The sequence below is a fragment of the Lampetra fluviatilis genome, chromosome 65 (genome assembly GCF_964198595.1).
Source record: "Lampetra fluviatilis chromosome 65, kcLamFluv1.1, whole genome shotgun sequence".
Classification (NCBI taxonomy): Eukaryota; Metazoa; Chordata; class Hyperoartia; order Petromyzontiformes; family Petromyzontidae; genus Lampetra; species Lampetra fluviatilis.
This window is the reverse complement of record NC_136339.1, coordinates 6,039,972-6,061,308: the sequence shown is the minus strand read 5'-3', so window position 1 is coordinate 6,061,308 and position 21,337 is coordinate 6,039,972. Positions and strand designations below refer to the sequence as shown.

Genomic DNA, 21,337 nt, shown 5'->3' with positions numbered 1-21,337 from the left:
GACGCGGAGAGACGCGAGCGGAGGCGCAGCGGTTAGCGCGCCCCCCCCGCGCTGTGAACCCGGCGGCCCGAGTTCGATTCCCGGCCTCGGCCGTTATATTCCTGGCGAGCGACATCTGCAACCGGTGCCGCCCCCCCCCCCTTCACCAACCCCCACTGACCAGCAAGGTGAGGTATGGTCAAACAACCCGCCCGTGACTCAACACGGCATGGGGAGGCCTTCATCCAGCAGTGGACTGACAAAGCGGGCCGTACATTTATCGAGGAGCGGAGCTGCCGCTGCTTCGGCTGCTGCCGCTTCTTCAGCTGCTGCTGCCGCTGGTTCAGCTGCTGCCGCTTCTTCAGCTGCTGCTGCTTCTTCAGCTGCTGCTGCTGCTGGTTCAGCTGCTGCCGCTGCTTCGGCTGCTGCCGCTTCTTCAGCTGCTGCTGCTGCTGGTTCAGCTGCTGCCGCTTCTTCAGCTGCTGCTGCTTCTTCAGCTGCTGCTGCTTCTTCAGCTGCTGCTGCTGGTTCAGCTGATGCCGCTTCTTCAGCTGCTGCTGCTTTAGCTGCTGCTGCTGGTTCAGCTGCTCCTGCTGGTTCAGCTGCTCCTGCTGCTTCGGCTGCTGCTGCTTCAGCTCCTGCTTCCACTTTAGCTGCTGCTGCTGCTGCTTCATCCGCTGCTGCAGCTTCCAATTTAGGAGCTCCTGCTGCTGCTTCCACTTTAGCTACTTTAGCTGCTGTTGCTGCTTCAGGTGTTGCTGCTGCTTCAGCTGCTGCTGCTTTTGCTTCCACTCTAGCTGCTGCTGCTGCTGCTGCCGCCGCCGTTTCAGCAGCCGCTGCTAGAGAAGCATGTGCTTCTCGGGTGCCTGCTTGTGCGCCAGGTAGAGGAAGGCCATGCTGGAGAGGGCGCTGACGAGGAAGATGACGTCGAACCAGCGGTGGTAGAAGCTGAACTGCAGGTCTCCGAGCACCTGCGTGACGATGACGCGGTACTCGGGCGGCATGCTCATGCGCATGAGCAGCACCGAGGACACAAAGTACATGCCCTGCGCACACACACACGCACGCACGTGCATGGGTGGAGTGCGTGTGCATGTGTAGGGTGAAGTGGGTATGGTGTGTATGGTGTATGTGTAGTGTGTGTGTAGTGTGTGTATGGTGTGTGGGTAGTGTGTGTGTAGTGTGTGTAGTGTGTGTGTTGTGTGTGTGTATGGTGTGTGTGTGTAGTGTGTGTGTAGTGTGTAGTTTATGTAGGGTGTGTGTTTTTAGTGTGGAGGGTGTATAATGTGTGTATGGAGTGTAGTGTGTAGTGTGGATGTATGTAGTGTAGTGTGTGTAATATGTATGTGTAGTGTAGTGTGTGTATGTAGTGGTGTGTGTAGTGTGTGTATTGTGTATGTAGTGTGTGTAGTGTGTTGGAGAAAACATGAAAAACAATAGCTTAGTCATCATAGTTAAGTGCAAATTCTTATTCTTAATGATTACACAGAGAAATATCCACTTGCACAATCACAGACAGCAAACAAAACACACACAGACAAAGATCCCCCGGGTACCCTTTAACAGACTAAAGGAGCAAGTGCTTTTAGCGAGCATCAACGATGAAGACTGGCATGGCACATGTGGGGGTGGTGTGGCGAACACCACACCCGGCCGCTTTTGTATCCCCAGTGCTGTTTACACATACACGCGTGTATGCATAAACTGTTTAAAACTACAATTTTTGTTTTATTTTACCAGGTAAGGCCCGCTGAGCTATGTAGCTATTTTTCAGAAGCGATCACCCGGCTATCACAGATGATAGCTCGGTAAACCCAGGCAAAGTGGGTTTACCGCGTGTAAATTTGACAGCAGCCAAATACTCCAAACGCGTGGTGATGTCGATTCTAAATGCGGAGGGGAAAAAACGGAGGGCCCAGAGAAAAATCCACGCGACCACGGGTGAGAGAGAGACACACACACAAACTCCAAATATACAGCAGGTGTCAGGGTCAGGATCAAACCCACGACATACTGTATACCAGGTGAGGTCGTTAATATTTCACCATTGTGACGCTGATAGAGAGAGACACCGCAAACTCCAAATACACAGCAGCAGATGTCAGGGTCGGAATCGAACCCACGACCTCCTGTACATCAGGTGAGGTAGTTAACATCTCCTGCTCACTGCACTGCACTCACCATGATCTGAGCCAACACGAGCACGATGACATTCGATGACTTGCTGCTTGAGATAGCGTAGAAAAACTGCAAAACAACAAGAGTCGTGCAACGTGACCTTGCTGTCTGGAGTAATAAACAATAGTGTGGATTCTCTGGATTACCAGATGCTCTGGAAAGCAAAGATGCTCGTGCCAGGTGTCTCGATAAGAGACTGCTTTGTGTTTGTTTAGTTTGTTGTCCTTCCCTCCCCACCTCCGATTAACACGGTTGGCTACGTAGCCTGCGAAATATATTCAACATTCATACAACACCGTCCATAGACTCATCACTGTCCATAGACTCAACACTGCCCATAGACTCAACACTGTCCATAGACTCAACACTGCCCATAGACTCAACACTGTCCATAGACTCAACACTGCACCATAGACTCATCACTGTCCATAGACTCATCACTGTTCATAGACTCAACACTGCCCATAGACTCAACACTGCCCATAGACTCAACACTGCCCATAGACTCAACACTGCACCATAGACTCATCACTGCCCATAGACTCAAAACTGCACCATAGACTCATCACTGTCCATAGACTCAACACTGAACCATAGACTCATCACTGCACCATAGACTCACCACTGCACCATAGACTCAACACTGCACCATATACTCAACACTGCACCATATACTCTACACTGCACAATAGACTCATCACAGCACCATAGACTCAACACTGCACCATCGACTCATCACTGTCGATTGACTGCTTTTCGTGTCTAGTTTGTTGTCCTTCCCCCGCACCTCCGATTAGCGCGGTTGACTACGTGCGTTGTGAAAGAAGTTCAACATACCCACGTACATGAAGGCACACAAATCTGATCACACACACACACATGCACGCGCCAACCACCTTGTTGGGCCATACTTCACCACGCTGGTCAATGGATGTGCATGTGTGCGTTGTTCTCGCTAACAGTACACTTGAGATCGTAATTTTTGTGTGTGCATGTGCACGAATATGTGTGTGTGTGTCTGTAGGGAGCGGTAGTGTAGCGGTTAGCGCGCTGCGCTACGAATCCGGCGACCCGAGTTCGATTCCCGCTCAAGGCCAACACCAGTGTCGGTTATGTGAACCGGTCCTGGGCCTCCCCTAGGAAGACTCAGCCTGAAATAAGTACCTGGTGTGGTGTGTAGCAAACATCGCCACTGGGGAGACAAAGGCGGTCGGGCGTGGTGCTGGCCACCCACCCCCTCGCGTGCCGTTCCGGTCTTCGTAGGTGCTGCTACTTGCTAACAGCACTTGCCCCTACAGTCTGTCGCAGGCTATACAGGGGATCTTTGTCTTTGTGTTTGCGCGAGTGTCTGTGTGAGCCCCACCTTAGTGAGAGTGATGAGGAGGCCTCGGATAGACGTGACGATGATAATCCCAACGAGGATAAATGAAATGTGCTGAGACCAGAACTTAACCTGCACAGGGGAGGGCAACACGATGTATTTTTAAACCCACACCCACCCACACACTCATATATATACACATATGAATGTACACATATATATACACATATATACATGCATAATACACAATAACAAAAACTGCCGTTCGACAGTCAGTGGCGGTGACGTCACCACGGCGCTTGTGCCAGGCCAGGTGCACTTTGAGGCCATGTGAAGTGTCGAAGGCTCAATGCTGGAAGGAGGTCTTGAGACAGACCCTGCAGGTGCCATGGGTTCATTGACTGAGATGACCGGCAGCTGCGCCATCTGTACTCCACCACTGTGCCAACTGGCTGCGTTTTAGCTGCCCGGTGCTCCGCTCGTTGTTGTGAGCGTCGCTCCTCTGCCCTCTGTTGTTGCTGGAGGGCGACTGCCTCCAACTGCCCAGTAGCGTCCTTCACGAGCCTCCTCCACAGAGACTGATCTTGACACTGTTGGTACCAGCCATCGGAAAGTCCCCTCAGCTTCACATCTTCCTGTATCGCATCACTCCATCTCTTCTCTAGCCCGTGCCGCCCCCGTTCAGCCCCATCCATACCGGCCAAACATAAGTCGCTTGGGCATGCAGTGGGCTGGGCATTTGCACACAACCACACATGTGCATATGGGCAAAGACAAAGATCCCCCATATAGCCTTTAACAGAATGTTGGGACAAGTGCTGTTAGTGAGTAGCAGCGCCTACGAAGGCCGGGCATGGCACACGCAGAGAGGGGTGGGTGTCTAACGCGCACTCATACTCACGTCAAATTGAATGCCCAGGTAATTGACAGTGATTTCAATGCCGCGGGTCACTGGGTCCGTTTTTCCAACTCGGTCAAACACGATATTTATCGTGGCCTAAAAAAAAAACACACACACACGGGAAAATCAACAAGGGACAAACACTGGGAGCCAAGCATCACCTACGTTGAAAACTCCGCACCTCCGATGAGCACGGTTGGCTACGTACGTTGTGTAAGAAGTTCAACATACACACATAGGGACCCGTAGACTCACATTGAGACCCGTAGACTCACGTAGGGACCCATAGAATCACACAGAGACCCACAGACTCACATAGACCCACAGACTCACATAGACCCACAGACTCACACAGACACCCAGAGACTCGCATATATTGAAAACTAATTTCTTTACAACGGCTTGTTGTTGTTGTGTTTAGTTTGTTGTGCTTCCCCCCGCACCTCCAATTAGCACAGTTGGCTACACACGGTACGTTAGAAGTTCAACATACACATCACAGACACAAGAGTGGGCGACGGGGCCTATTGCACGCCCCCCCCCCGATCACAGCTGACACACGAGGACAAGGCATGCGAAGAGCGGACGTGAGGAACGTGATCATTGTCCACCGCAGCACGTGAATGCGCGGCACTTGAGTAAATCCACTGTTGGATGAGGGCCTCCCCCACGCTGCCGTGGGGGTGCGGTGACCACCGCCTTTGTTCGACTGCCGAGCCAAAAGCCACCGCCGCTGCTGCTGCTGCAAGGATGACCGGAGTTCGGGTAATGATGGTTTATGTTCCTTGATGAGATCAGCAAGGTGACTGTGGTTCATTTGTGACAAGCTCTTTGTGCGTAAATGATTGTGACCTTATATAAGTATTCTTAGGTTTTTTCGGTAAAGTCACGTAGGTAAAAAATTAATGAAAGTAAAATAAAAATAAAATAAAAATCACGACGTTTAGGAGGCAACACAAGCTTCCGTCTTCAGGTGGAAACGTCACAGCACGATAGCTGTATCAAGTAAGAGAAATTCCAACAAGCTGAGATTATATAGCTATCGTGCTGTGACGGTTCCACCTGAAGACAGAAGCTTGTGTTGCCTCCGAAACGTCGTGATTTTTATTTTATTTTTATTTTACTTTTATTAATTTTAATTTTTTACTTACGTGACTTTACCGAAGAAACCTAAGAATATGAATCCTTGCAGTCACGAAAGCTTCAAATCTAGAACTTATAGAAGTAGTTTGGCAGATGGGGGGGGGGTCGGTGTAGCTATGAGAATTGTGTCGTTTGTGGTGTAATTATTTAAACATTTAGTATAATTGGGACCATGATGCCAAAACAAGCGGCTAGACAAAAATATTATTAATAAGTGTGGAAACTGAAACATCCGCTTTGGGGTTAGCTGCAATGTGAAGATTATATATATTTTTTGGTCTCATCAAAGTAAACATTTTCTGACTACAAAGCAAACAGACGACTCACCATGAAAATTTTCCATACGCAGTAGATTGAGAAGAAATAACCCATGACGTTGAAATACCTTCCCTGGAAAGTCTTCGAGTAGGCGATTCTCTCCTACGGAGTAAAACATATAAAAATTTAAACTTTTTTAAAATCACGCTTTAAAGAAATGTACTGTACTAGTAATGGAAGAACTCCACGACTCCAGGAAGTGGCCCGAAGTTTGCCATAAGGTAAGGGATCGTGGTCAATTACAGCCAACGTCAATTTACCGAGGATAATTAGACCCAAGCCTAACAAACATAAAAAAAATATTGTTAAATGTTTCTTTTTTCCTTTTTATGATAGAATGTAGTATTGTCATCAGTATGACATAATTATACCAAATTTGCAGTCGATACCACATTGGGAAGTGGGTTAAAATTGAGTTACAAGATTTGAGGATACAACAACAACAGTTAAATAAAAAGCGTGTAACAAGGGTCGATATTACATTACTCCTGGTTCCGCGCCCAAACGCGACACGCAGCTGGATCGGAGCGTCGCAACCATTGTGACGCAGCGGGTACGAATCTCAGGTGTGCTGAGGTGTTTTTTGGAATGTTGTTAAAAAGGAACAGACCTCGGTAGGCCATCTCTCCATGATGGCTAGGAGATGTTGACTACCTTCGCCTGGTATACAGGAGGCCCGTGGGTTCGATCCCGACCCTGACAATGCCTGCTACTGTATATTTGGAGTTTGTGTGTCTCTCTCTCGCTCATCATCATCATCACGGTGGCTAGATGTTAACTACCTTCGCCTGGTATACAGGAGGTCCGTGGGTTCGATCCCGACCCTGACGATGCCTGCTGCTGTATATTTGGAGTTTGCGGTCTCTCTCTCTCTCATCATCATCACAGTGGTGAGATGTTAACTACCTCGCCTGGTCTACAGGACGTGGTCGCAAGGATTTTTCTCCCGGTCCTTCTGGTTTTTACCTCTACATTTTAGAATCAACATCACCACACGTTTGGAGTATTTGGATGTTACTATAATTTTCCACGTGATGATGATGAGCGAGCCCACTTCGTCGAGCTATCGTTAGTGATTGGCCAGGTCGCTTCTCAGTGGGGCCTTACCTGGTAATATAAACAATTGTAAATATTTGTGAATCAAGTTGCTTTATACCGGAGCAGCCCATCTCCTCGAATCGGCCAAAGTATTTCGAGGACACGGCTTTCCGGAAGTGCCCGTGCAACGGCGGCTGTCGTACAATTTCCCTACGAAGGCGACCCGCAGCGTTGCTGTCGACACGAAACGTGTTGAGGTCTGCGCACCACCGCAAATGCACCATAATCATCATCATCACGCGAATAATTCGAGATTCTGAAGATGCTTCTGCCTCCCGCCGCCACCGCTGACCTTGTTGGCGTGGAGATCCACGACCTCCAGGAACAGCTGCCGACTCAGCTCCTCCAACGCGTCCACCTCCTGCTGCAGAAGCGAGAGGTCTGGCGGCGGTCGTCGTCAAGGATTTGACGCGAAATAACGGGGGAGCGTGCAACGGCCCCCGCCCATCGCGTCGCCAACGCAGTGGCGGTGCGCGGATGAGTTTGCCGGCAAGGCTCAATTGACTGCGACCCGCTCACTCTACGGGACCTTAGCCAGCTGCGACGTGTACAAAATTCTGCGGCACATGTCGCGACGAGGTACTGCAAGATCCGACACCATGTCCGTCCGGTGCTCGCCGAGCCGCATTGGCTTCCGGTTGCCGAACGAATTCATTCAAAGGTTGCGCTCGTCACACACACAAGGTAAGGGTGCCGTGACTTTTTGAGAGATACTCTCGCTGCCGGGCGTTGGCGACGCGACGCTGCGGATCATGCTCCAGATTCCCAGCGGCTTCCTCTCCTCGCCTCCCCTCTGCACCAGCTCGCGCTTAATCACAGCCATCCTGCGAGCGGCAAAAACCGCGGGCACAGCCGCCGGCAACGTCGGCATCATCGTCGGCGTCGCCGCATCTCATGTCGGTTTTGGTTAAAATCGCCGCCGGTTCAATTGTACGGTCTGTTCTCCTGTGTAACGCCGCGTGTTGTTTTCATAACGTGAATTGGATATGTCATACGTGAGCGGGAATAAGCAGTCGTATGCCCGCCTCGACGAATCATCATCATCATCACATGAGGCATTGGGATGCTACTGGATGCTTCGAGATGTTACCCATGCGCGGGGGTCTGTTTGGTGAATTGGATATAACGCCCATAAAAGTTTTTTTTGGTTAGATTGCATAAATATATAAAAGTGTCGTTAAACCCGCCACCACCCGACACAGCCAATTTAGTAAGGTTTGTCACGTAAATAGAACGTGACAATTCGTCACTAGTACAGCACTAACCGGTGTGTTGTAGAGCAAAGCCACAAAATATCAAACCTTAGTACGACGTTTCGCCAGTAATTACAACTGGCATCATCAGGCGACAGCCAGATATGTGGAGAAATCCTCCTGTTTCGTTCCTTAAATAGAGGGTAGATTTAAGGAACGAAACAGGTGGATATGGAAGTGATTGCAGACCAAATATAATGATTTTAATTTGATGACGCTTGCTTACCCAGCGACACCGAGTCTCAAGACTCCTTATCAGGAGGGTCCTGCCAAGTTGTATCTCTCCTCCACCTGAATGTTCCCCTCCCTCCCTCCACATTACCCACGCACCTCTTCTTCTTGCTACAGATCATGTCCATCGTCTGCAGGAGGCGTCGTTCCAGCGAGGCGATGTCTCCGTCAGTCACGCTTCTGGGAACAAACCCCCGACAGATAATATTACACTGAATTTGAGAATTGTTTTATGTTTTATTTTTATTATTTTATTACTTCCCTTCTACGTGACTTTACCGAAAAAACCAAGAAGAATACTACACTGGTCAACGACAAAAACAAATTTCCGGCCTGGACTTTTGCAGCTGTTTGAGACTAATTTCAGGGTGCTGATTCCAAAACTGATCTCAGATGTGCTCTATCACATCTCATTTTTATGCTATCGGCATACCCCATTTTCATTGATTTTACCCGAAATTAACTCCGTCACTTGTGATTGCAAGTTGTTGTGAGTCAGTGACTGTTTTAGTGTTAAAATATGGTGCTGTATGTTTAGGATAGTGTGTTTATAATATCTTTTATGTAGATATCCACATTTATTAAATATTTTTCTTCTGCAGTTTTTATTGAAAATGCAATATTTGATATCTCAAAAACCTGATGTGATGGACAAAAACTGATGCCAGATTTGGAATCAGCACCCCAAAATTACCTTAACACCGTTGGAATACCTTATGCCAGAAAAAGTGTGTTGACCAGTGCTATTGTATATTTACATGCGTAGAGCACCTTCGTAACTCAGGGTGCTCTGTAACATAGTTGAAATAAAAAAATGGTAACAACAATCGAGTGATTGAGATGGAAGGCCGAGGGTTGGAGGGGAGGGGACGGGACAGAGTGGAAGGGGCGAGGGGAGAGGAAGGGAATTGGCAATGGAGGAAGAGGTGAGGCTTGGGCGCCACCGTGGCTAGGAGATGTTAACTACCTCGTCTGGTATGCAGGAGGTCATGGGTTTGATCCTGACCTTGGACGCCTGCTGCTGTATATTTCGAGTTTGCATGTCTCTCTCTCTCCCGGTGGATTATTCTGCGAGTCCTACGGTTTTCCCTCCACATTTCGCATCAACAACACGCGTTTTAGAGTATTTGGCTGCTATACATTTGCACGTGATGGTGATAAGCCAACTTCGTTGAGCTACCATTTGTGACATTCAGTCACTTTTGAAAAAGATTTACATAGCTCAGTATGGGGGCCTTACCTGGTAAAATATACAGGGGTCTGGATCGAACCCACAACCACCTGTATACCAGGCAAGGTAGTTCACATCTCCTAGCCACCATGATGATAGAGAGTTAGGGGAGAGAAAGACGCAGACTCCACATAGACAACAGCAGGCCTCTTCAGGGTCCAAGGATCGAAACCAACGACCTCCTGTATACCAGGCAAGGTAGTTAACATCTCCTAGCCACCGTGGCGATAGAGAGAGAGTTAGGGGGAGAGAGGCAGACTCCACAGACAACAGCAGGCCTCTTCAGGGTCCAAGGATCGAACCCACGACCTCCTGTGTACCAGGCGAGGTAGTTAACATCTCCTAGCCACCGTGATGATGAGAGAGAGACACACCGCAAACTCCAAATATACAGCACAGGCTTCAGGGTCGGAATCGAACCCACGACCTCCTGTATACCAGGCGAGGTAGTTAACATCTCCCTAGCCACCGTGGCACCCTCGGCCCCTTGCACACACAAATTGTGTCAACAGCCTCGTCGTGAGACCAATCACTCCAAACGCTCGTGAAACCACGTGGCCTGGAGTGATTGTGGCTGTGATTGACGCCGCTTGGGTACGTACCGCAGGAAGTAGGACATGTACGTGTAGGGGCAGTTGACAGCGCCGAATCCGGACAGCAGGGCCATGAGCGTGACCCCGATGACGCCCACCCTGCTGATGAGCTGCTCGATGGACAGGATCCCTGTCCCGGCGAGGGCGGCGAGGGCGGCGTGGGAGCGGGGACGTAGAAAAACGAGACGCGCGGAGAGAGCTCAGGGTCTCTGTTGGGGGGGAGAGTCTGCGGCTATCGGGCAGGGGGTGGGGTGGAGGTTCGCAATGACGACGGCGACGACGATGGTGCACCCAGCCTGGCACAAGCGCCGTGGTGACGTCACCGTCATTTAGTGCCGAACGGCGGTTGTTCTGTTATGTTGACGATGGTGGAGATAATGGTGAGGATGACAATGGTATTGACGACAATGGTGATGATGATAATGGTGATGACGATAATGGTGACGACGATGGTGAAGGTGATGGTAAAAATGACGATGGTAATGACGATGATGATGGCGACGATGGTGATGACAATTGTGATGATAGTGATGATGATGATGATGGCGATGATGACGGTGATGGTGATGATGGATGATGGTGATGATGACGATAGTGATGACGACGATGACGATGATGGCGATGATGACGGTGATGCTTACCGTGCCGTGGACTCAATATGGGGAAGGGGTCTCCCAGCTTCCAGAAGAAGTACATGAACGTGACCCAGAGGAACACGGAGCAGAGCAGCCTCCGCTTTTGCACTGCACTCAAACAACACGCGCACAACAAAGACAAAAGTCCCCCCCCCCGGATGGCCACACAAAATGTCGGGGCAAGTTCTGTTAGATAGACCGGATAGTTTTTTTTTCCCCCAGCAGAATAGGGGCCCAGTAAGCTGTTGGGCTCTGTTTCATGTGCGTCCTGCGACAGCACAGATGGTATACAGTATAGACGGTGTGCGGTGCACATGGTTGTACAGTACAGATGGTATACAGTACAGGTGGTGTACAGTGCAGATGTTATACAGTACAGGTGGTGCACAGTGCAGATGGCATACAGTACAGGTGGTGCGCAGTACAGATGGTGCACAGTACAGATGGTGCACAGTACAGATGGTGTACAGTATAGACGGTGTGTGGTGCACATGGTTGTACAGTACAGATGGTATACAGTACAGGTGGTGTACAGTGCAGATGGCATACAGTACAGGTGATGTACAGTGCAGATGGCATACAGTACAGGTGGTGCGCAGTACAGATGGTGCACAGTACAGATGGTGTACAGTACAAACAGCACAGATCTTAGTTCCACCTATGTAGGCTGACGCAAGCGCACGCAAAGGCAGTACTGTGGCAGGCACCACGCCCAGCCACCTTTGTCTCCCCCGTGCTAACAACGGTTGGCTTTGCTCCTCCTCTTTCAACTGGGCGAGGCCTTCATCCAACAGCGGGTGGATCACGGCCGCCGCCGACGGCGACGCTAGCAACGCTGTGACGAGGCGGAGAAACTTCCAGCCGAAATTTACCCGGCGAGCACGACACCACCTTGTGTCAGGGCACGGCGCCAGAAGACGCCGCTACCGACTGTGTCCCTATCGATGACCCGAACAAAAGCAGTCCTGAAGCCACGTCAACGTGTGGTCTTGCGGGTCTCCACGCGGTCTGTGGGTCTCCGTATGAGCCTGTGGTCAAAACTCGCTCTGAAAGTCACTTCGATGCGAGTATGCGACTCTATGGGTCTCTATGTAAGTCTATGGGTCTCTATGTGAGTTTACGGGTCTCTATGTGAGTCTATGGGTCTCTGTGTGAGTCAATGGGTCTCTGTGTGAGTCTATGGATCCCAATGTGAGTCTACGGATCTGTATGTAAGTCTATGGGTCTCTGTGTGAGTCTACGGGTCTCCATGTGAGTCAATGGGTCTCTATGTGAGTCTATGGATCTCTATGAGCCCATGGGTCCCTATGTGAGTCTATGGGTCTCTATGTGAGTCTACGGATCTGTGTGTAGGTCAATGGGTCTCTATGTGAGGCTATGGGTCTCTATGTGAGGCTATGGGTCTCTATGTGAGTCTACGGATCTGTGTGTAGGTCAATGGGTCTCTATGTGAGTCTATGGGTCTCTATGTGAGTCTACGGATCTGTGTGTAGGTCAATGGGTCTCTATGTGAGGCTATGGGTCTCTATGTGAGGCTATGGGTCTTTATGTGAGTCTACGGATCTGTGTGTAGGTCAATGGGTCTCTATGTGAGTCTATGGGTCTCTATGTGAGTCTACGGATCTGTGTGTAGGTCAATGGATCTCTATGTGAGGCTATGGGTTTCTGTGCAAGTCCTATCACATCCCGGTGTGATCGCTGTAGTCGGGGGGGGGGGGGGTGGCTGCAACCCGGATTGGAACGCCGGGCTCTCAGCGGTTACCGGCTGCGCGTGTCCGGACGACACAATATCAGGCGTGACGAGCCGCCAACGGGACCGACTCTCCACACGCACACACACACGGAGGGTCGGTCAAAGCACGTGTCTGTGTGTCCTCACCACGCTGGCCAGTGCAGGCTGGTGAAGAGGAACTCCTTGGTAATTCTAGCGAGGAGAAACCGGTTTCACATTGGATGGGTGAGGAGGGGTGGCCGAGCGGTTCAGAGGCTTCGCACGACGGCCGCGTTGGTCGACGACAATGATGACGACGACGACGACGATGAGACAATGAGGAGCCGGCACCGCCGCCTGAGACGCGTGGTTCACATACGGGTCTAGGATGCCCGCGATTGAAAGCAGCTTCTCTCAACAATTATAGTGACGCGATGATAACACTGGTCAACACATTTTTTTCTGGCATAAGGTATTCCAACGGTTTTAATGTAATTTTGGGGTGCCGATTCCAAATCTGATATCAGTTTTTGTCTATCACATTAGGTTTTTGAGATATCAAATATTTTATTTTCAATAAAAACTGCAGAAGAAAAATATTAAATAAATGTGGATATCTACATAAAATTCTATTATAAACACACTATCCTAAAAATACAGCACCATATTTTAACACTAAAGATGTCACTGACTCGCAACAACTTGCAATCATAAGTGACAGAGTTAATTTCGGGTAAACTCAATGAAAATGGGGTATGCCGATAGCATAAAAATGAGATGTGATAGAGCATATCTGAGATCAGATTTGGAATCAGCACCCTGAAATTAGATTCCAAATCTGATCTCAGATTTGCTCTATCACATCTCATTTTTATGCTATCGGCATACCCTTTTTTCATTGATTTTACCCGAAATGAACTCTGTCACTTATGATTGCAAGTTGTTGCGAGTCAGTGACTGCTTTAGTGCTAAAATATGGTGCTGTATTTTTAGGATAGTGTGTTTATAACATCATTTTATGTAAATATCCACATTCATTTAATATTTTTCTTCTGCAGTTTTTATTGAAAATGCAATATTTGATATCTCAAAAACCTGATGTGATAGACAAAAACTGATGCCAGATTTGGAATCAACACCCCAAAATTACCTTAAAACCGTTGGAATACCTTATGCCAGAAAAAGTGTGTTGACCAGTGTAATATTTGAAATTCTCAGAACTGGAAGTGAGCGAAGTTAAGGCCAGAACCGAACTGTGTGTGATTTATTCTGTTGAGTGCGGCCATTGGTGACCGGGCTGAAAGCATCGGCCCTTCACACTCAGGAACTCCACTTAATCAGAGGTGCGGCTGAAACCCGGATTCAAACCGAGTGTCTCATCGCTGCCGGCTTTTTGTTTTTAGCTTGTTGTCCTTTCCCCGCACCTCTGATTACCAAGGTTGGCTATGTATGGTGCGAAAGAAGTTCAACATACATACAATGCCCATCGACCCAATACTGCACCATAGACTCAACACTGCCCATAGACTCATCACTGCCCATAGACTCATCACTGCCCATAGACTCAACACTGCCCATAGACTCAACACTGCCCATAGACTCATCACTGCCCAGAGACTCATCACTGCCCAGAGACTCATCACTGCCTATAGACTCAACACTGTACCATAGACTCAACAGTACCCATAGACTCATTCACTGTCTATAGACTCAACACTGCACCATAGACTCAACAGTACCCATAGACTCAACACTACCCATAGACTGCTCTTTGTGTTTAGTTTGTTTTCCTTTCCCGGCACTTCCGATCAGCACGGTTGGCTACGTACGGTGCGAGACAATTTCTACACACACACACATAAATTCACTTTAGCGCCGAGTCCGTGAGCTTCTCTTACAGAGGGAGTGAGCCGGTCTGGCCAACAACCACTCACCCAGTCGGATGTTGCTGACGACGAAGAAGCCGATGTAGAAGGGAACGACGAAAATCAGCACGATGAGGATGACGTAGAGGTCCAGCTTCCAGTGGAAGTAACGCGAGCTGCACGCGCGCACAAAGACTTAGGTTCAACTCCCTCCTCTCCGGCGTAGCCCTTAACCGACTGGTGACCGGCACATCAAGCGAGGGGGTGGGTGGGTGGCCAGCACTACTCCGGGCACATCGCACCAGGTATCCATTTCAGGCTGGGTCGATGTAGGGGAGGCCCCACGACCAGTTCAGATAATCGTCATTGGTGTCGGTGGCTGTGAGCGGGATGCAAACTCGGGTGACATCGGTTCGTAGTGAAGCGTGCTAACTGGTAACACAACCGCTCCCCACACACACATACAAAGACAAAGATCCCCCCGATAGACATTACCAGACTGTTGGGGCAAGTGCTGTTAGCGAGCACGTATGAAGGCCGGCACGACACACGAGGGGATGGGTGGCCAGCACCACACCCGGCCGCCTTTGTCTCCTCAGGTCCGATGTTTACGCACTGCACCAGGTACTCATTTCAGGCCGAGTCAACCTAGGGGAGGCCCGGGTGCGGTTCAAATATTGGCCACCGTTATTGGCGGGAATCGAACTCTGAATGTCGGGTTTGTTGCGCAGGGCGCCAACTGCTACGCTACCACTCCACCATCAGGTAGCAGCATTGTGTGTTCCAGAATGTGCTGTTCATGCGAGTTTCCTCTGTCCGGTAGCGGCTGGTCATTAGGGGGGTGGTGGGGTCAGTTCCACACCAGTGAAAAAAATCAATTCACAATACTTTGCTGCACATTATAAAAGTTCAGCAAATGCAGGTTATCAGCAATGCTGGCTGTGTATCCATTATCAATACCGCTGATATAGACAGCGCCAGCCAGAACCACGGCCTCAACTCAGGGTGTCTCAGTGGTGCTGGTTCAGAGTCTTTCACATCAGAAGCAGAACCAGAATATGTACTTATACTCTGAAGAATACAATGAGTTACAAAGCTCTTATTCACAGATGTTCAGTCGGGGCACGGGGTAAGAACGTTACACCAACAAACAATTCAAAACCACCATAGGAGTGCATCATTATTACGAGCCGGGCACGACGTTCGCAATGTCACACTGCCACACGAGAGACGTAGAACGTGTCTGTGAGCGCGCGGGTCGCCCACCTTGTGTTGAGCACGCCCAAGATCTCGAAAATAATGAGCTCGAACATCGTGCATGAGAACGCAAACGTCACGGAGAAGACGATCTGCACCAGGTACCTGCGCACCTGCAAAGGACAAAGATCCCCCGTGTAGCCTTCATTAGACTGTCGGGGCAAGTGTGGTTAATGAGAAACCTACGAAAGCCAGTGCCAATGTTTACACACTGCACCAGGTACTCATTTCAGGCTGAGTCGATCTAGCGGAGACCCAGGAACGGTTCAGAGATAATCATTATCACTGGTGTTGGCCGTAAGTGGAAATCAAATTCGGGTCACCGGGTTCGTAGCGCAGCGTGCTAACCGCTGCACCACCGCTCCGCACCTACATACAAACAAAAAGAAAGATCCCCTATGTACCCTTTAACAGGGTTCTGGGGCAAGTCGTCTAAGCAAGCACCGATGCACACACCCATATACACACACACACGTGTGCTGAGTGGGTATATCTGTGTGTGTTATGGCATGACAGGCTAAAGGAGAGAATGTACACGAGAGAACAATCACCGTGGAGATGGAACGGTAAGTTCACGTGCAAGAGATGGACTGTAGTGTCGCAGAACCGTAAGAGATGTCGATAGCATGGAGAGGACTTCACCTAGCAGTGTATATATCATGGCTCATGATGATGTAGAGCAGTGGTTCTTCAACTATGTTGGCTACTTGCACTCCTTGTTGAATATTGTTTCAACCAACTACCCCCTTGCCTGACCCAACATAGTTCTGGGAAATAAATGTACGAATAGTGAACGCCAATAACGTAATCATATTAAGCACAATGAATGTGACAGTCCAAGGCACATTTATAAATCACCCATGTACCCCATGGGACATTGCCATGTACACCCCGGGGGTTCATGTAACCCCGGTTGAGAACCACTGATGCAGAGTGTGGTGTTCATGAATGTCCGTGTGTGTTGGCGTCTGTGTGGGAGTATACTTGTGAATATTCTTTTGGTCTTTCGGTAAAGTCATGTAGATAGGTTCAAAGAAAATAACAAAAAACTACGACGTTTCGATCGCAACACAAAAGCGGTGGTGGCGTTTTAACATCTATGCACGTGACACCACGATGCTACGTGGGCCCATCGGCACAAGCTATCTTTGTCATGTGGCCAGTCATACGAAAGTACAGACAGTCCCCGGGTGACGGATGAATTAGGTTCCCGAGAAATATCCGCAACACCGAATTTTCCGCACGTCGGAAACTGAACAATTTTCCCCCAAAATCAAAATAAAATCCCATAGCCGGACATAGTTGTGAATGACGAAAGGACTTAATTGCTTGATGACAGGAATTAGATCATCGGAGTCAACAACAGCAGTCATAAGATAATTGGTTTTTTACCCTTTTATCTGGCAACAAAACTGACACCTTTTTTACAAGGAGTCATGTTTGCATAGACCACAATACCTGCAGTCATAATGCAAACAAAAAACATAACTCTGATGTATGCACTGTCCTTGAAGTTGATTGTCCCACACTCGAGACAGCTTTTGTTGCCAGATAAAAGGGTAAAAAACCAATTATCATATTTTTTACTGGCAAATGAGGTTCCAATGGAGCAGTCATAAGCTCTAAAGGCAGGGCTGCAGAGGGAGCTGCAGCCCTGCCTTTAAACCTCCTCGCTCAGCGGTCTTTATCTGCAACCTCACCGCGACCTAACGCAAACATTTCCGCATGTTGACATTTTTTTAACACGATTCATGGGAGCATTTCCAAAAGGTCGGATTTCCGTACGTCGGGTCTTCCGCAACCCCAGTGTCTGTACATTTCCAATGACCGAGATTCCAGATCACTCATCCGAAGCAAACAGACCACCAGGAAGCAGGCCAAGGCCTCAGATTGGCACAGAGTGACCTCCAGGGTGATTGGTCGGGAGGCGAGATTGAAGGCGATCGGAGGGGAGATTTGAACGGAAAAGAAGCGAAGGTGGATTGTAAAAACGACGGTTGACGACCGTTGGGGTGAAGGACCAGGAGTGGGGCGAGAGAAGGAATCCACAACATTTACAATTTGAGTAGCGTGACGTTTCGCAAGTAATAACATCCAGCATCATCGGGCGATTTGCTAGATAAGTGGCAAATCGCCCAGAATCGTGGCAAATCGCCCGGTGATGCAGGATGTAATCACCAGCGAAACGTCACCGGTACTCAAATTGTAAATGTTGTGGATTTACTGTTCGACACACCGGTGGTTTGAAGTAGTAACTAATTGACGCGTTGTTTATGTGACAAACCTTACTAGCTGTGTCGTATGGTGAATGGTTACGACACATTTATACTTATGCGCTCGAACCCAGAAACCTTTATTATGAATAATATTGGTCACGAGAGCCGATGTGTTAAACTGGGTGAGTAAAGTTTTGTGCCCACGCCTGTATGCGTATCAAACCTCGTAGTCCTTAAAGAGCTGCCTCATGAAAAACAGCCATCCGAATCCAAAAAATATGATCTGAAACACAAAATACACGCGACACCAAACAACGCAATCAGATTTTTTTTAGAGCTCATGTTTTAGTTGGTATTTTCGTTCCAAATGTCACCATCATCATCGTGACAACCAATATCATCATCACCATCATCATCATCGGCACGTTCATCAACACGATTATGACCATCAGAATCATTACTGTAACAAACATCATAAAAATCATCGGCATTACCATCATGTATGTATGTATGTTGAACTTCTTTCGCACCGTACGTAGCCAACCGTGCCAATAGGAGGCGCGGTCATTCATTATGATCGTCATCATGATCATATCAGATCAGAATATTTATACTGGTAGGAACCTCCTGGTTCCACCAGCCCACAGGGGATTATTGTGTCTGTCCGTCCGTCGTGCATCCAAAAATGGGAGGGGTGGGGCTGTGTGGAGAGGGGAGGGTGAGGAGGGGCTGGGTGGGGAGGGGAGGGTGGGGAGGGGCTGGGTGGGGAAGGTGGGGTGGGGAGGGTGGGGTGGGGCTGGGTGGGGAGGGTGGGGACGGGCTGGGTGGGGAGGGTGGGGCTGGGTGGGGGGTGGGAGGGGTGTGGCTGGGTGGGGAGGGGCTGGGTGGGGAGGGTGGGGACGGGCTGGGTGGGGAGGGTGGGGCTGGGTGGGGGGTGGGAGGGGTGTGGCTGGGTGGGGAGGGGCTGGTCACCCCGTGGTGCCCTTATAAAACTCAACGTTTAACCTACTCACGCCGGCTTGTGCTCGCCCTCACAGTCGGCCATATTTGCGGAATACACCACGCCGCCGTTGACCCTGGTCATTGACCGAGCAACCCAACGTTCCTACCAGCTCCCTCCGCAGGAATGTGTTTTATACTACAGGAGGAATCTGATGAGCCATGAAGCTCTTTACTCACAGATGTCCGTGAGGGGCATGGGGTAAGAACGTGACAACACAATACAAAAACACGATTGCAGTGCAAAGTCCAAGAAAGGTAAGAAAATCACCCAACACACATACCAGGCAAAGTCCACTTAGGCATTAACTTATTTTTCAGAAGCACTCTGGCCACAAATGATAGCCACTCAACACGGTGGCCTCATCATAATGAATAACGATGGTCATCAGCGACAGTGATCACGTGATAGATGTCCTGACCCCCGGCCATAGAAACTGGGAATTTCCACCCCTGGCTGAGGTTCACCAAGAGACAAATACTAAACCCAGGGAGACAGTCTTAATCTATTTACGACGTCCTTCTTATCAATCATTATATGTATTTAACTAGCGTGTGTGCTCTAAATGAGAATCAGAATATTTATTTATACTGGGGAAATCCGATAAGCTACAAAGCTCTTTTTCACAGATATCCTGCAGGAACACGGGGTCAGAAAGTGTCATTAACAAAAAAACGATTGGAGTGCAAAGTATAGTGAAAGTAAACACACCACTTAAAGTATGTAGATATAGACATTTAATTACATTTATTTTTTCTTATCTGGTAAGGCCAAATTACCTATTATGAGCTTATTATGAGATGGTGGGTGGAGGGGTTTAGGGTAATGTTGGCAGAACACGACGACGTGGACAACACAATACAGATCACAGGACTTATACACCACCATTAGTCATATTATATCGATAAGTTATATCATAATAAGTTATATTACTCCGAATGCAGTGTTGTAGTATAGCATGCTACGTCCTGAACACACCACAATGAAGACACGGCCACCGCCTTATACGTAAGATGTATCACATTAAGTGCATTTATTTGAAACGGGACTTTTATTACGACAAGAAGATTGCGAAAAGTATCAACGGCGAACATTACTCCAACGTTATGGACAATGTTATGTACAGGCCGCACTGTACGGCAGTTTTACCTGTGACGAAAACATGATGAGCGAATCTGTAAAAAACGACATTTTCGCAACTTGTAAACGAGCCTACAACCTGAGAAATGAACTTTAAAACTGTAACGCGACTCGATCGCGTTAAAAAAAATGCGTTTTGGTCAATTTAACGCTGTTCTTGCGCGTACTGTACTACGTGTTAAACATACTGTACTGTGTGCGAGTGACGTGTATAGAATCGACTAATCAGCGAAACAAACCTTGCGCTATCGATTCCCCATGCCAATGTAACGTTAGTTGGAATCGAGATTGGAATCGAAATAAAATCGCGAGTACGTTCCTTGGCAATGAGAAATCGTGGCTTGCGTAAATGATGTACCGACTTATCGATTCCGCTTATCCCCATGCATTCTAATTTTAAGAGTGAAAATTGGCAAATTGAAGTTGAATTTGACACAAAAAAATTGCGTTTATTCTTGAATAAAGTACTTATTCACTCTTTTGGAATACAATTGTACCCGAGTACAAAGGAGAAGCCCAGGACCGGTCGAATCATTACTCGCCACTGATTTCAGCCCAATAAAAATAGTAACATCACACATTGTGTTCATTTGTAAATAAAGCATTTATTTCAAATGCGTGGCATACACACACACGTGTGTGTGTGAATGTAATATGTGTGTTGCATACACAAACACATTTGGTTCAAGTTATTTGTTTTACCCAAACGTAAAAAATCAGAATTGGTCAAACATCTCAATGCAGGGGCACCCACCCGAAAATCTGAATATTTATTTCTACTGCAGACATCCGATGAACTAGAATACAGCTTTTTTTCACAATGTCCTGCCGGCGGGGCCAGGCTCCCCAGATGTAGATTCTCATGATAATTACACTGGTCAACAAAATTTCAGGGTGCTGATTCCAAAACTGATCTCAGATTTGCTCTATCACATCTCATTTTTATGCTATCGGCATACCCCATTTTCATTGATTTTACCCGAAATTAACTCCGTAACTTATGAATGCAAGTTGTTGCGAGTCAGTGACTGCTTTAGTGTTAAAATACGGTGCTGTATTTTTAGGATAGTGTGTTTACAATATCATTTTATGTAGATATCCACATTTATTTAATATTTTTCTTCTGCAGTTTTGATTGAAAATGCAATATTTGATATCTCAAAACCCTGATGTGATAGACAAAAACTGATGCCAGATTTGGAATCAGCACCCCAAAATTACCTTACAACCGTTGGAATACCTTATGCCATTAAAAGTGTGTTGACCA

General features: G+C 48.3%; 1 protein-coding gene across 3 annotated transcripts; it reads right to left on the bottom strand.

Moving 5' to 3' along the window:
* Positions 1-677: 677 nt before the first annotated feature.
* Positions 678-20,268, bottom strand: LOC144952079 (Golgi pH regulator). Of its 3 annotated transcripts, none has more exons than XM_078882483.1 (15): positions 20,080-20,268; positions 18,154-18,213; positions 15,724-15,827; positions 14,527-14,633; positions 12,761-12,805; positions 10,888-10,989; positions 10,256-10,376; positions 8,522-8,602; positions 7,653-7,762; positions 7,231-7,319; positions 5,850-5,942; positions 4,380-4,475; positions 3,521-3,610; positions 2,161-2,226; positions 678-1,025 (listed from the first exon to the last, which is right to left on the bottom strand). In XM_078882483.1, the coding sequence occupies exons 1-15, from the start codon at positions 20,119-20,121 to the stop codon at positions 819-821; spliced, it is 1,413 nt and encodes a 470-aa protein (XP_078738609.1). In that variant the 5' UTR covers positions 20,122-20,268; the 3' UTR covers positions 678-818. The 3 variants fall into 3 exon arrangements, with proteins under 3 accessions (XP_078738609.1, XP_078738610.1, XP_078738611.1); XM_078882485.1 differs by lacking the exon at positions 20,080-20,268 and adding an exon at positions 18,940-19,022 and having other exon boundaries at positions 679-1,025; XM_078882484.1 differs by lacking the exon at positions 12,761-12,805.
* Positions 20,269-21,337: the final 1,069 nt, after the last annotated feature.

Excerpts from the sequence above, each read along its gene's own strand:
- LOC144952079 (XM_078882483.1), bottom strand. The coding sequence starts at position 20,121 with ATGTCGTTTTTTACAGATTCGCTCATCATGTTTTCGTCACAG. Across the intron at positions 15,828-18,153 it reads AGCTCTTTAAGGACTACGAG|GTGCGCAGGTACCTGGTGCA; the intron begins GTTTGATACGCA and ends TGTCCTTTGCAG. Across the intron at positions 2,227-3,520 it reads TCCTCATCACTCTCACTAAG|TTTTTCTACGCTATCTCAAG; the intron begins GTGGGGCTCACA and ends GTTGTTTTGCAG.